Source organism: Dermochelys coriacea, chromosome 5 (genome assembly GCF_009764565.3).
Source record: "Dermochelys coriacea isolate rDerCor1 chromosome 5, rDerCor1.pri.v4, whole genome shotgun sequence".
In the NCBI taxonomy this organism is placed as follows: Eukaryota; Metazoa; Chordata; order Testudines; family Dermochelyidae; genus Dermochelys; species Dermochelys coriacea.
In genome coordinates, this window is record NC_050072.1 from 93,252,291 (window position 1) to 93,268,139 (window position 15,849).

The 15,849-nt window shown below is 43.8% G+C and overlaps 1 protein-coding gene across 8 annotated transcripts in view; it reads left to right on the forward strand.

Moving 5' to 3' along the window:
* FRMD3 (FERM domain containing 3) overlaps positions 1-15,849 on the forward strand; it is a 256,992-nt gene that overhangs the window by 9,584 nt on the left and 231,559 nt on the right. The window contains exon 1 of one of the 8 annotated variants that reach the window (XM_038403429.2): positions 9,365-9,943. The exons of 3 other annotated variants lie outside the window; for them this stretch is intronic. In XM_038403429.2, coding sequence (XP_038259357.1) covers positions 9,794-9,943 — 150 coding nt within the window. In that variant the 5' untranslated portion in view covers positions 9,365-9,793. Of the gene's footprint in view, positions 1-9,364; positions 9,944-15,849 lie in introns of those variants that run through there. 4 more of the 8 variants (XM_038403430.2, XM_038403432.2, XM_043514614.1 and 1 more) reach the window with 4 other exon arrangements.

Here is a 15,849-nt window from a genome sequence, read left to right on the forward strand (position 1 = left end):
CTTGTATAGGCACCGACTCCAGGCTGGAGCTACAGGCATCAACTTTCCAGTGTGCTGGGGGTGCTCACTGCTCAACCCCTGGCTCTGCCACAGGCCCTACCCTCAACTCCACCCCTTCCTGCCCCCTCCCCTGAGCTTGCTATGCCCTCACTCCTTCCCATCTTCCCCTCCCTCCCCCCGAGCTTCCTGCATGCCACAAAACAGCTGATCGGGAGGGGGGAGGTGCTGATTGGTGGGGCTGCCAGTGGGTGGGAGGTGCTGGGGGTGGGCTGCTGATGTAATACTGTGGCTCTTTGGCAATATACGTTGGCAAATTCTGGTTCCTGCTCAGGCTCAGGTTCACCACCCCTGCTCTAGGTGTTAAAAGAGCTTTGGCTTTTTACCTGAATCAGACTAGGCCTTTCAAATCTTCATCTCTGCTCTTTGTCTGAAAATGACGACAAAGTAAAGAACAACCTAATATCCACCCAGAGGATTTCTTCCTGGATGTCTGGCTATTTTCATTTATGCCACTGATTGGCTCATATTGAAACTCCAAGTGAAGTGGTGGACCACTCAACCAGGTCAGAGGCAATTTCTGCAGCCTTTCTGGATGTACCCATTTTGCATATTTGTAAGGTAGCAACCTAGTCATCGCTCCATACATTTGCATCTCACTATGCCATCTCTCATCAATCTAGGGACAATGCCAGATTTGGATAGATGATTCTACAATCCCTGTTCAAGTAGACTACAAGCCCATCTCCATTCAATCTGGTTGTGAGTCCCCTACCATGGAATGGACATGTGCAATCACTCAAAAGAAAAACCAATTACCTACCTTTTGGTAACTATTCTTTAAGATCTGTTGCACCTCTAATCCATGACCTGTCCTCCTGTCCCTCTCTACCAGAAAGACTCCAATAGGAAGAAACTGAGGGGGTTCAGGGGTAGCATGGCCCTTTAAACCTGCATGAGGCACCAGAGAACACTCATGCTGCCCCTATGGGTGCTGCTGAAGGAAAAAATCTCAGAACTGTGCACCAGGAGTGCACATATTTAGTGGAAGGGACATGTACAACACATCTGAAAGAACAACAGTTACAGAAAGGTAAGTAACCATTTTATCAGAAAAAGTTGTCTTAAGTAAACACATGAAGGAAGAGCAAGATGGTTCTCAAAGATCTCTACTCAGCAGCCAGGCTTATTTTCCCAAGATCTTATCCTGTTCTATATGCAAAACTCCCATTAGTGGGGTGGTCCTACAGTCCTTACAAAGATAAAACTCTCAGTGAATCTTTGGACCCAGAGAGCATTTGGTGGACTGAGGATGGGGGTTCTAAAGGCTTCCTTTGCACCCCCTTTGGCCCTGGGACTGGTTCTGGGCCGGCATAGTAATCAGCATGTATTGGAGCAGCCCCAAGGTTGCTCAAAGCTATGGTGGCCATAGGCGCCGACTTCTGCTCACACTGGTGGGTGCCTGGCCCTGCCCTGACTCCACCCCTTCCCTGCCCCCATTCCAATTCCTTCCCCAAATCCCTGCCCCCAGCCCTGCCTCTTCCCCGCCTCCTCCCCTGAGCATGCCATGTTCCCGCTCTGCTCCTCCCCCTCCCTCCTGGAGCTTGCTACGCTGCCAAACAGCTGTTTGGTGGTGGCAAGCACTGGGAAGTGGGCAGAGGAGCATGGATGCGGCGTGCTCAGGAGGAGGCAGAGGCAGAGCGGAGGTGAGGTGTGGTGGAGGGAGCTTGGCTGCCAGTGGGTGCAGAGCACCCACTAATTTTTCCCCCTGGGTGCTCCAGCCTAAGTCTTCAGGGGCTGTTTAATCTGATCATAGATTCATAGATACTAAGGTCAGAAGGGACCATTCTGATCATCTAGTCTGACCTTCTGCACAACACGGGCCACAGAATCTCACCCACCCACTCCTACGAAAAACCTCTCACCTATATCTGAGCTATTGATGTCCTCAAATCATGGTTTAAAGACTTCAAGGAGTAGAGAATCCTCCCTCAAGTGACCCATGCCCCATGCTACAGAGGAAGGCGAAAAACCTCCAGGGCCACTTCCAATCTGCCCTGGAGGAAAATTCCTTCCTGACGCCAAATATGGCGATCAGCTAAACCCTGAGCACATGGGCAAGATTCACCAGCCAGATACTACAGAAAATTCTTTCCTGGGTAACTCAGATCCCATCCATCTAATATCCCATCTCAGGGGATTAGGCCTATTTACCCTGAATATTTAAAGATCAATTAATTACCAAAATCACCCTGCCTATGGTTCTTTCCTTTGGCCATACTAGCACTGGGGTGGGGGTGGGAGAAGCAGGGCAATGTAGGACCCTTTATGGCAGCTCAACCCCAATGGAGAATTTCCCTATGCAGAGGGAACCCCTCCCCCTGCTGGATCTGCTAGGCTTAGGGCAGCCTTGTGCCAATAGACCAAATTAAAACTGCTTGAATAGATGTGAGATTCAGATTTGATATCTTATCCAATTTTTCTTAGTGTAGTATATTCCTCCAGGGCACACTTTATGTGGCAATCCAAATAAAAACTGAAACATGAGGTCTTAGCCAACTGTAGTCCTATGCCATTCTTTTTCCAGCCCACTAGTCGCAAAAACAGGAGTGACAACAATAAATGCTGTTTCTTGCTGATGATATAAAGCATAATCACAGTCTGATCTTGAAGTTTAAGAACTGAAAATAAGTTATGTAACTGAATCCCGTTAAAGGTGAGGAGTACAAATCGGAGCATACCCCAGAGTGATCTATAACTAACTTGACTAACATGAGTATGCGTAAGATTACACTACTCTATTTATACAATTAAATAAACTCAATTCTAAATAAAAAAGCCACTTTATTTTTAATTTCTGAGCAAGATAGTTGATCAGGTATTGAGAGAATGTAGATGCATTCAGAATATTGGCTTTCCTGGACACTGAAAAACATCTAAGCTTTATGGGCCGGATTCTGCTGTATTGCACTGGTGTAAATCCAGAGAAATTGCATAGATGCTAACATAGTTATCCAGATTTAAATCAATGTTACTAATAACAGAATCAGGCCAAAAGTGATTTAACATAAGAAATCAAAATTTGTAACGGCCTAGGAAAAGTACTTTGCTCAGTTCACATGGAGGAAAACGCATTCCTATAAAGAAAAAGGAGTACTTGTGGCACCTTAGAGACTAACGCATTTATTTGAGGTAAGCTTTCGTGAGCTTATGCTCTAATAAATGTGTTAGTCTCTAAGGTGCCACAAGTACTCCTTTTCTTTTTGCAAATACAGACTAACACGGCTGCTACTCTGAAACCTGGCATTTGTATAAGAACCCTCATAAGTAACTTCTACCAGAAGCTGTACAAAATACAAATCTTAATCTGAGCTCCTAGTCATGTGACATAATTTCCTGCTTCTCACTGTGCTGGGATAAAAAGACAATACAATCTTTAACAGAATAAATTGAAACATGAGAACAATAACTGAATAGTGACAAAGGGCATGATTTTGATCTCTGCTGAATCAGCCAATTAGAAGTGACTCTGAAGTCAGTAGTCTCAGACTAGCTCTGATCTTGTTGTGCTGTTTCTGTCAGGCAAAGGGGCTGGTGAGCATCGAGCTCACTCTACTTGGGGATTCCCCTGGTATGGCCTGTGGCAGCTGTCAGTATAAGGGCTGTGGTGGGGGGGACAGGGAGACATGCCTAGAGTATGCTGCACTCTGGCAACTTGTGGCTGGCCCTTTGGGAGTGCCACAGCCAGCTGTGTAATTGAGAGCAATGTTTGGGAGGCTTAAAAAATATAGCAGGGGCTAAATCGCGTCCTAAGCTCAGGGAGCTGCAAACTAATGCGATGCTTCAGCTGCATCCAGCAGATACTGAGTGCAGCTGAGGATGAGGCCAATGGGGTTTTTTACTGGTGTAATCACAACATACGTGAGATCAGCCTCAAAGAGGTTACTTTTTCATTTTAAAAGCCTCTTGCCTCCAACTGTAATACAGGTTCTGCAACGAAGTTGTTGTTTAATCTTCTCTTTTTTGTTTTCCTCCTAACAGCCATGCCCAAGAACTTATGCAATGATGTATTTCAGCATTACTTAGTATAATAATAGTTTACATTGATATAACACCACTCATTATGAAGGCTCTGTGGCAGAGCACTGGGAACCAGTAGCTGAGCCAGCACTCTGATAAATTAAACACCAATTAATTCCCCGTTCTTCCCCCAGACCTTACTCTGCCCAATTAGTGGATTAGAATGGGCTAGTAAGGACTAAAGAGCCGATTATCCCATTAATGCAGAGGGTAAAACAAGGTACAGGAAAGAAGTGCTAAGGGAGAGGCAGGCTAGTGGAGCCAGAAACAAGACAGATCTCCGAGTGGAGAGATCTCTTTCCTCAGCCCTCTATTGAGAGGAGAAACTGGTGCTATAAATGATGAGATGTATGGTGGAAATGGCAATGTAAATAAACTACATGGTGGTGGTTAAAAAATTAAGGTCTTCAAACAGTCTGTGTAGACAGAGTAGAAGACAGGCAGGACTTTTCCCTGTCACAGACTCTCAAAGCCTTAGTGAAATGTAGCTATCTCTGTGGTAGAGACCAGGAATGGGGAGGGGAGATTTAGATTTTAAAATGTTGGACACGAAAGTAGCATCTAAGATTAAGAATAATTTTTGCTAACTTTTCAGTAGTAATAAAGTCTGCTTGTTTGAGGCATTTGACAGCATTTTGTGTTTGGTCACATCCTATTTTCCCTGCATAGTCAGATCCTGATTCTGCATAGGCTTAACTTTGACTCCATTTGGGTTACGCACATGCATAAAAAGTTCAGCAAGAGAGAAATGTGGTCTCTTTTGTTGTCTGCCTGTTGAACACAACAGTTTAGCTTTAGTTGGACCAAAGTATTTCAGTCCTCAGAAAAGTGAGTGGGCTCATTGTAGGGTATCTGGGTGACATGTAATTGCCAGTGAAAACAGGAGGTCAGACTAGAGGATGGTGCCTTCTGGCCTTTAGCTGTATAAATAGCAACATGAGTGCAGGAAAAACCCTTATACATTTTTTTAAATTTTTTTTTAAATTATCAGAATATATAATTGGAGCATACAATTATATATTTATAATTTTAAAATTCAAGCTGATAGTAACTCTTATAAAATTCTCTGGATACAGATCAGACACTGTCAAGGTTTGCAAGTCTAAATGCCTCTTGTATATTCTTTAATCTCTCCTGCCACAAACATAGCTGTCACTTAGAAATCGTTGGCTGCAAGAGTGTTTGACTATATTGTGATAACATATGCTAGGTGGTAGAATTATTTGGTTTGTGGGCATTGACTTGACATGGGTGGGACTCAAATGACAAAGGCTGCTCAAGGGGAAGATCTCTTCCTTCTGTACTTAAGGTCCTGAATAGGTCATGCTTCCCTGAATAGGGGTCTTATTAAAGAAATCCATTTTGTTATCAGACTTTGAGCTCTTGTTGCAAGCATGCACCACCAGGCCGTTAACTTTACTCCACCTTCCACTTATGTGACCAGGCAAATATTCTGCCAGTCCCAAAAAAAACCCAAAAACACTCTACAGAGCAGATGCAGTGTAACATGTACCTTCATGCTCACATCCTAGGGGTGTGTGCACGCAAAGTTTTCTGAGGACAAATTTTGGGCATAGATTTTATGCAAATCTCCCAGTGATAGGATTTAATTCCAGGACTCTAGCTCTCTCTATAAGGATAAGAGTGGGACAGAAATATCCCTGATGTAATTCCATTGGCTTCAGTGGAATTATACCAAGAATGTATTTGACTCAGTAAATCTGCACTTGAATACAAACATGGAAATCATGTTTCACTTTTTTGTGTTGTGTGTGGCGTTATTGTTATATATTTTATAGGCTTCTGTTTGTTCTTCATGGCATTCTCCTTAAATTCAATGAATCTATAACGTTTTAATAAAGGATAAAAGATTAAAAATCAAACTCCAAAAACTCAAACTTTCATATAGCTGCTCTAGGATATGAATAAAAGCACATTTCAAAACTGTTGCCCCAATTCTGTTCTCATTGAAGTCAATAGGAGTTTTACCATTTGAATTAAATCATGTATCTTTAGTCCTGTGAGATTTTTCAGTTATTGAAAGTGCTCACAAATATATTATTTCATACACCATATCTGAAATACTGATGGAGCTCTCGGTTCAGAGAGAGCGGGAGAACTCTTTCCCATTTCAGGATGAAGGAACAGTGATAAACTGTTTTCATGCTACAGATAAACGTAGACCATCCCTGAGAGTCTCTGTAACCTGTTCTTAAAAAAAACTCCAGTGATGGGGATTTCATAGCCCTGGTCTGCACTAGGGGGATCGATCTGAGTTGCGCAACTTCAGCTATGTGAATAACGTAGCTGAAGTGGACTGACTTCACTGCGGTGAGTCAACTGCTGCCGCTCCCCCGTCGACTCCACCTGCGCCTCTTGCGGCGGTGGAGTACAGGAGTTGACAGGAGAGAGTGTAGGGGTCGACTTATTGCAGCTCGCCTAGACATGATAAATCGACCCCTGCTAGATCGATCGCTGCCTGTCAATCTGGCGGGTAGTGTAGACATACCCATAGCTTCTCTTGTGAGCCTATTCTAGAGCTTACCTCCCTTTTGTAGAAAGTTTTTTTCCTAATATCCTACCTAAATCTCCTTGCAGACTAAGCCTATTATTTCTTGTCCTACCTTCGTGGATAGTGGGGACAATTGATCAGTCCTCTTTTTATAGCAGCCCTTAACATATCTGAGGACTGTTATTCAGTCCCCTCTCTGTCTTGTTTTCTCAAGACCATGGGTGGCTGGTACCATAGGCTGGAGGAGGCCATACCTCCCCAAACAGCCAGGTGTGGCCCCACCCATGCTCTGCCCCCTAGGCTTGCCCTTCCTGCTAGATGCAGTTTCAGTCTCCCTGTAGGGTGGCCCTGGCTGGGGGCACTAGCCAGCGCAGGGGCCGGTGGCTGTGGCAGGGGTGGTGGTGTTCTGGCAGGGAGTCACGGAAGGGGCAGGGCCTCAGGCAGAAAGGGGTTCCGGGGGACTAGCCTTCCCCAGCCAGTGGTTCATGCGCCAACCATGCTCAGGTTAAAAAACAGCCTTTTTTTTTTTTTTAGTCTTGTCTTCACAGGTCATACTTTCTAAACCTTTTATCATTTTTGGCACTCCCCTTTGGACTTGCTCCAATTTGTCCATATCTTTCCAAAAGCGTAGTGCCCGGAATTGGACACAGTGTTCCAACTAAGGCCTCACCAGGGCCAAATAGAACAGAATATTCCATTCTGTGTCTTGCATACAATTCTGTTGTACACCCCAGAACGTTAGCCTTTTTCACAACTGCATCACGCTGCTGACTCGTTCAATTTTGAGATCCACTATAACCCCTAGATCCTTTTTAACAGCACTATCACCTACTCAGTAATTCCTCATTTTGTAGCTGCGCATTTGACATTTCCTTCCTAAGTGAAGTACTTTGTTTTTATTGAATTTCATCTTGTTGATTTCAGACCTATTCTCCAATCTGTCGAGATTATTTTGAATGCTGATCCTGTTGTCAAAGGTGCTTGTAACCCCTCCCAGCTTCTTCGTCCGCAAACTTTAGAAGCATACTCTCCATTCAGTTATCCAAGTCATTAATGAAAATATGAATAGAACCTGACCCAGAACTGACCCCTGGAAGGTCCCCACTAGATATGCCTTGCCAATCTGACTGTGAAATATTGATGACTACCCTTTTGAGTATGGTCTTTCAACCAATTGTACTTTAATCTGATCACATTTCCTTAGCTGGTTTATGAGAATGTGTTGTGGAACTGTTAAAAGCCTTGTTAAGGCCTCTATACTAGTGGTTCTTAACCAGGGTACATGTACCTGGAGGTATGCAGAGGTCTTCCAGGGAGTACATCAACTCACCTAGATATTTGCCTAGTCTTATAACAGGGTATGTAAAAAGCAGTAGGGAAGTCAGTACAAACTAAAATTTTCATACCGACAATGATTTGTTTGTTCTGCTCTATATACTGAAATGTAAGTGGAATATTTATATTGTAATTGATTTATTTTTATAATTAGATAGTAAAAATGAGAAAGTAAGCAATTTTTCAAGTAATCGTGTGTTGTGATGCTTTTGTATTTTTGTCTGATTTTGTAAGTAAGTAGTTTTTAAGTGAGGAGAAAGGGTGGGGGTTTGCAAGACAAATCAGACTCCTGAAAGCAGTACAATAGCCTGGAAAGATTGAGAACCACTGCTGTCTATACCATACCTGTTCTTAGTGCTTGCACTACATGCCACAGCCTTTGTAGCTAGGATTGCCACCTTTCTAATTGAACAAAACCAAACACCCCTGCCTTGACCCTCACCCGAGGCTCTGCCCCGCTTGCTCCATCCTCCCTCCTTATGTCGCTCGCTCTCCCCTACTAGGGTGACCAGGTAGTAAGTGTGAAAAACAGGATGGGAGGGGGTAATAGGAGCCTATTTATAAAAAAAAAAAAAAAAAAAAAAAAAAAGCCCCAAATACCAAGACTCTCACTGCCTGCCTTAGCCTTAGGCCCCTGCTGCGCTGCTACCCACACTTTTAAGAGCCCTGTTGGTGCTGCTGACTGGAGCTGCCAGGGTTCCTTTTCGACGGCATCCTGGTTGAAAACCAGATGCCTGGCAACCCTGTTTGTAGTTTGGTGGCGCATTGAGTTGCACCCTCTTGATGGTGCAGCAGCCAAGACAGTGGTTTCCTGGTGATCTGATGTTTTCATTTTCTCTCCTTTTGAATCATAGATAGGTAGGGACCACCTAATGGGATGAGAAGATATCCTGTATAACGGACTAGTTCTCATTGGAGTCACGTGGCTCCAAGACCCACATTCTTAAATAGGATATAGTGATATAGCATTCTATACCTTTACATCTTCTTACTCCATCCATGTCCACTACCACCCGCTGTTTTTGTTCTGAGTAGGGCCCAACTCCTGCAAACACAAAATTGAGTTATTCAGGTGCAGGGGAGGGTTCAGGTTCGAGTGAGGCTTTGTACTATAAACTCCCTAGGTCAAGGAACCTGTGTTTATTTGCCACATGCCATGCTAAAATAAGCAGAGCATTTGCACCCTTAGCACTTCCGTAATCTTCCTTGCAAAGGTGGAAGCTGCTGTCTTTTCCAAATCTGCAGCAAGGAGCCCCTTCTCCTGGGGGTGCTTTGAGAGCAGGCCCGTGGTTTAATCCCACTTGTGCCCCAGGAGACACTGAGTGCATGGGGACGGGGGGGTGAGAAAATGGGAGGAGGAAGCCAGGCAGGCAGGGAAGAGAAGAAAGAAATGGAGGGAGGGAAGGGGGGGGGAAAGGAGAGCGACAGCCAAGAGGTGGCGACTGGGCGCGAGAGAAAAGAGGTGAGAGAGAAGGGGGAGGAGGCGTGGGGAGGGGCAGGGGCGGGTTGCGAGGCAGGGAGGGGTGGAGGGATGCTGAGGCTGGGCTGGAGACGGGCGAGCAGAGCCTGACGCAGCAGCAGCAGCAGCAGCAGCGGTCCCAGCCCCTGGCGCAGACCCCGGGCTCCCAGCCTCTTCACAGGCCGGCGGGGCTTGTGCTTCAGGCGCGCGGCCCCCCCGGGGCTGGCTGCGAGGAAGAGCCCGGGCGCGGCCGGCGGCGGCGGGATGGTGTCCGCTCCGCGGCTGGAGCCGGAGCCGCCGCCTCGGGGCTGAGCGGCCGCCGAGCTGCGCTCTAGCTGCAGTGCGCGGCCCGGGGTGGGTGGGTCCAGGTGCCCGGGCGGCTGGGCTCCTCCCCGCGGGGGCTTTGGTGCATGTTCGCCCCCTGCGAGTGCATGAGGCGAGGCGGCCGGAGGACCATGAAAACGATTCGGTTCCGGAGCTCGAGCATCCGATCCCTGAGCCAGGAGATGAAATGCACCATCCGGCTGCTGGACGACTCCGAGATCTCCTGCCATATCCAGGTGCCTGCCGGGGTGGGGGACGTGGAGTGGGGAGCGCCCTAAAATGGGCGAGTGGGAAGGATTTCCCTGCTCTAAACTGCAGGCAGCCCCAGGGCTGTAATACACAATACTGCAACCCTCTGGCCTCTCAGGTCCCTCTGCAAGATCAACCACGCTAGGGAGCACTTACAGGTCTGCCCCCCTTCCCTGGTAACATACCGCCTGTCCCCTCTCTTTCCTTTTAGCCCATGTGCTCTTCAGCACATAATCGTGCATGGACACTTACACCAGGTGTGTCATTCCATCCAGTTGTATTCTCTTCTCTCTCACACACGCACACTGCCTGGTGTGTTCACTACGGATGTATGGAGAAGTTGTATATATGGGGAGTGAGAGCCTCTAGAGAAGCAGACAGGGAAAGCAAAGGCCAAATAAACAGAGTGGTTACGGGAGAGAGAGTGAGTAGGGAAAACTGCCAGAAGAAAAATTGTTAGAGAATTGCTGTGAAAGGACAGTACGGTACTGCAAATGAACGAACTTCACTGGAATAACAAACAGTTTGTATAGTGGGGGTGCTGAGAGCCATTGAACCAAATTGTAAACCCTGTGTAGGATGGAAACCCCTTCAAGCCAGGGGGGTGCAGCATCACCCCTCGTTCCAGCACCTAGGAACCAACTAACAGAAATGCTGGCTGTAGTAGTAGTTCTGTTTGTAACTCTGTTGACTTAGCAGGAGTGATGCCAGGGACAAATCTGGTTGGGGTGTGTGTGTGTGTGTAATGTTTGTGTCTCCATGACATACTGGAAAATATTTATTTCCTTGTAAAACATTGTAATGGAAAAAAGAAACAAACAAAGTATAACAGGGTTTATAGTTGGTACTGCAATGCTAAATCTGCCTGAGAGCAATGGGCTATTGATTATGATTGTAAATTTCATTTCTGTTTTCTGATAGTGGTGGATCCTGGAGTTTTTCTTGTGCCATCTCCTTCTTCACACTGAAAGATTTGCAGTTTTTTTTGTTTTGTTTTTGTTTTGTTTTTTGGCAGTAACAAAATCCATTGAGTTGGGGGTGTGTGTGTGTGTGTGCGCTCTCTTATACGTTGCAGGCTTTTGCAGCAGCAGACCTCACCCTGCTGTTGGGAACAGCTGGGCTGCTGCCCTGTTGCACAGGATATAAGTGCTTTCTAGTGCTTTGATCTGTGTAAGTAATTCGGTCACAGCCAGACCCTCTTTCACCTCCAAAGGGTCTACTTATCGTTAGGGCTCTACACCATTTGTTAATGGCAAAGTGGTAGGCAGTTCCTGTGGGATGCCCTTTCCACCTGTCCTTTATTTTTCCTGTCTAGGACTGGTGAGCACCTCCTTTGTGAATGAGCAGATGCTGTGCCCTCTGGCAGCCTTGCTGCTGCTCCTGCTGTGTACAATGAAGGAAATATATATTCAGGGTGTGTTTAACAGAAGAGCAGATATGCTAATTTACATCTGAAATACGCTATGGACTGATGTGCTGCTTTTTTTTTTTTTTTTTTTTTAATTCCACTCTGTCCTGGAAAAGTGACCAATAACCATGTGAGAATTTATTAACCCCCCCCCATTTATTCTGAAGTACCTAGAATCTGGTTCTGTTCAATATTCTCATGGAGTAATCTTGATTTCCTATTGAGAGTTATATGAGAAGCTTCATGAATTACAAGTGGTGTTGGATCTATTGGACAAAAAATGTTATTAATATGTATAAAGATGGGGGGGCAGTATTCCTTGTACCTAAATTTTCCTAGGATAAAAAGTTCTGGTACAACAACATGCACTAATGAAGTGTTTGACCTGTTCCTCGTTATGATGGTGTGTGATGGATGGACCTCATTACCATTGTCCGCAAAACATTATTTTGAAAGCAGGATCCAAAAGTGTTTGCGCTTAAGCAATACTGAGCATTGAGAAAGTTCATAGCATTCGAAGTGAACCATATCTGAAGGAATGAACTGAATTTCTTGGTATTTTCCCATGATTTAAGGTAGAGAATAGTTCCTCACATGAGGATTTTTAATCAAATTTAACACAGCTGAATAGTTAAAATCAGGGTGATTTAATTGTGCTCAACTTTCCTTGCTCTTACCAGCCTGAAAAAAGACAGACCCATTTGAGGGAACCACACAATGTAAAAAAGCCTGTGAAATTTCTAATGGAGCAGAGTTTGTCGTCTGCCTGTGGTAATATTTTTGACAGACCAGTTTGGGTGAAATGGGAATATTCCTAATAAAACCCAAACTCTGATATGGTCCTCTCGTGAGGAATGCAGAGAATTCTGTAAGCATTTGAGGCCAAATTCTTCCCTACGTAACCATACTGACTTCACTAATTTGGCCCTTCATGTCAGAAGAGAATGCTTCTTTTCCTTTGCTAGGCCATAGGTCACCACAGGCCTGATTTCCAGAGATACTGAACACCCACAACTTGAATTGTAGTCATTAGGATTTGTGAGTGCACATCACCTCTGAAAATCAGGACCCATGAATTTTGCAACTTTTTTTGCTTGAACCAAATTCTGTACTGGTTTACTTCCTGGGCAGCTACATAATGGGATTGTTCAGGGTGTAAATCAGTGTAGAATTTGATTCTTGATCTTGTAAAATGCCTAGAAGTGTCAGGGAATTACTGACATCGTATACATGCAGTGTCAAATTCTTTTGTAATTGAAAAGTGTAGTTATGAGACCATAGCTTTAATGAGTGTATGAACCTGGATGTCCTTCAGAATGGCACTTGTGTGAGCTTAATACTGCAAAAAGCTGCACATCTCCGACATCAGTGGAAAAAAGAGTATCTCTATATAACAAAGAACTTAGGTTGAGATTCTCAGCTGCTGCAATCAGACTAGTTCCATATACTTACTGGAGCTACAGTTACACCAGCTGAGAATCTGGCCTCTGGCCTGGAAGGCTAAAAGGTACAGTCCTCTAGCGACTTGGCAGAGTGAGTGCCAGGTGATTAGCTTATTATGGTAATGGAACCAGTTAGGTTATTCTGTAAATACATTGCATTTGTGGTATTAAAATGATCTATGTAGAAAAACAGCACATTTTAGTCTTTTTAACTGTCAGAGTTATGAAGACAACCCTGAAAACTTAAACTGATTATAAATGATGTCTTCCTGAGTCTGCAAACAGCCCAAAACAATAGATCTAAGAGATGTGAAGGTGTTCAATTTTCTATATGGGTTGTGGACTCTGAAACCTAAGGATGACTGTGTAAATGTCAACATTGTCTGTTTATTTCACTGCTGAGCACTTTAGCCAAAAAGTCCAGCCAATATATATGTTTCACAATCCCAAACTGCCTTCCATTCTCTCCTATCTGCCAAAAGTCCAAACTGTCTCCTGCTTAGCTGGCAAAGCCTTCACCTTCCCCCCAATGACATATACAGTGCAATTATACTTTGTCAATGCAAAAATCTTTGGTGTATCAAAAACTGAATATGCAGAGACAATATAAAATTTGAATTATTAGAATATAGCTACTGTACTAATTGTATTTTAGTATTACAATTTAAAATATCTCTATTTAAAATTTTAAACAAATCTGCCACACAATTTTCCAGTCTGTCAAAAATCCAGGGACTTCGCTGTAGAACATACAGGGCCTTGCTTAAAACACATTTCCTTTGTTAGGCCTTTCTTAACTTAACTCCATTATTTGAACAAATGAACAAAATCCAAGCTTCAGCTTCTGCATCATGTGTGTGGACTTAATTGAATGGACAAAATTCTTCAGGAACCTACTTGACACTCTAAGTTCATCTTTGTATGCAAGATGAATAGAAGGTAGGTATAGAAATCAAAGTAAGCTGACTTGTCCAGATAGGGCATTCAGTGGATATGCAGAATAGATGCAATGCCACTTGCTTTCAGAGGGCAAAAAGATGGGTTTCTAGCATGAGAATGGAGTGTAATTTGTCCAAAATAGAGCATGTGAAAAGGAAAATCCAACTCGGCCGATTCTTCAGTGGTACACACGAGCACCCACTTTAAAATTTCCATGCACCTTAGTAGACATCCTCACACTTTCACAAAACTCCTGCATGCCTTCCCAGAATCACTGAGAATTTGTTTGGACAAAATTTTTTTGCATGTTAGCTATGTTATCCAAATGCTTCATATTCATAAGGGAGAGAGCAGCCCATGTTGTGTGCTGTGGGGTAACAGCAGTAACACCAGAGTTGTGACAGCTGGAAAACACTGGACAGTAATGTTTTGATCATTAACAGAACAGTAGAGCCTAATTCCTCTAATATGGAATCTGAGCACTGGCAGTATGGATGTAGTAAGAAATAGAAATGTGTTTGTGCTTTTTTTGGGGATGTGGGTGAGAAATGCAGCTATATGTAGTTTGTAACGCACTGTCTCAAAACTTATACATTACCAAATCCTATTTGAATATATACCCTTGACCATAGCTATGTTACAGGTGTGGAGTTATTTTAGAGCTCACAATAGGCACTTCAACATAAAGCTAAACAAATATACTCATTTGTATACCTGTTCGTAGCTTCATTGCAGAATTTGGCCCAACAAAAGGTGTAACCAGAATTGTACATTCCTCAGCCAAACCATAAAGGGCACTCGGGGTTAACTGGATTAAAAAAAGTGGCTTAATTTTCTTTGTGTAACTGTAATGGGATTCAAAGAAAAATAAGAACAGCATTTGTATTTTAGCATTAAGGTTCTTTCCAGTGGCACTTGGGTCACTCAAGAGGCTAATAGTGTCTACTGCTGGAAATAATTTTTCTTTGTGAAATATTATGGAGTGGGTTGGGGAGAGACTAATATGAATCATGCATTTGCAGATTCTAGCCAACTGGGCTGTAGAACTGTCGTCATGTAGGTCATCAAGTAGCTTAGGGCTAGGTATGTAGCTCAAAGGTCAGAATTGAATATATTGCTTTCTTTAGCTGTGAGACTTCATGAGTTCAAATTAGATAAAGTGAGGAGTGACACAGGAAATGGTTGGGGACAGAGACTTAACTAATTCTTGCAATGACACTTGTTTCCCACTTTTTGTAATTTATGGGTTAAGCCATTCTGGGACCTGCACATTTGACAGTCTTACAGCAGTGGTAGGGTAAAGCTGTAGTTGCATAGCTAAAAGGTACACAGCATGGAAAATAACCTAAAGGTACGGTGGTCACTGTCTCTTTTTCCACTTTCAAAAGACAGTTGACCTTCCTGACTGAGCACAATACTAAAGGGATTTCAGTAAAGGTTTAGGAGAGGGTAATGGTAGAAATAGGATTTAGAACCTTTTCCTGCAATCGGATTCAGAACAGTAAGAATTTGTTGAGGAACTGTGAAACCCAGAGAAGAGTCGTGCAAAGCAAACAGGGATTCTGTTCTTGGTTTTGCCAATATTATGTTAAAATATCAAAGTATCCTGGTTTAAACTTTGTCACCATAACCTAAATACCTTAATGAGTAGATGATAGGATGCTTTATGACTCACATGTTCTTAGAGACTATGTATTTTAAGTACAAATGTTATACCAATAAAATAAAAACCAGCAGGATCTTATTAAAGGGGAAAAGGCAAAATGCCACATTTATGGTGAATACAGAAAGAATCATAGTAAGCAGTTATAGCTATAACATTCCATTCAATTTCATATTTACTTGCGCGCGCGCACACACACACACACGTTCTGCAAGGTTGTTATCATAGTTACCAGCCTTAGAGTTGCTCCTGCCAAGCCACTGGCCAGGTGGCCTGGACATGAGGAGGGAGCAGGGCCTTGTCAGATGCTCATCTGATGCTCCTGGAAGTTGGTTTGCAGAATCAGACCCCAAAGTTCTCACTTTCTAGAGTCCATTTTTATAGGAATTTCTTCCTATGCCAGTCTGTGTGAATTGCTTCATCATGCTGTTGCTGAATCAA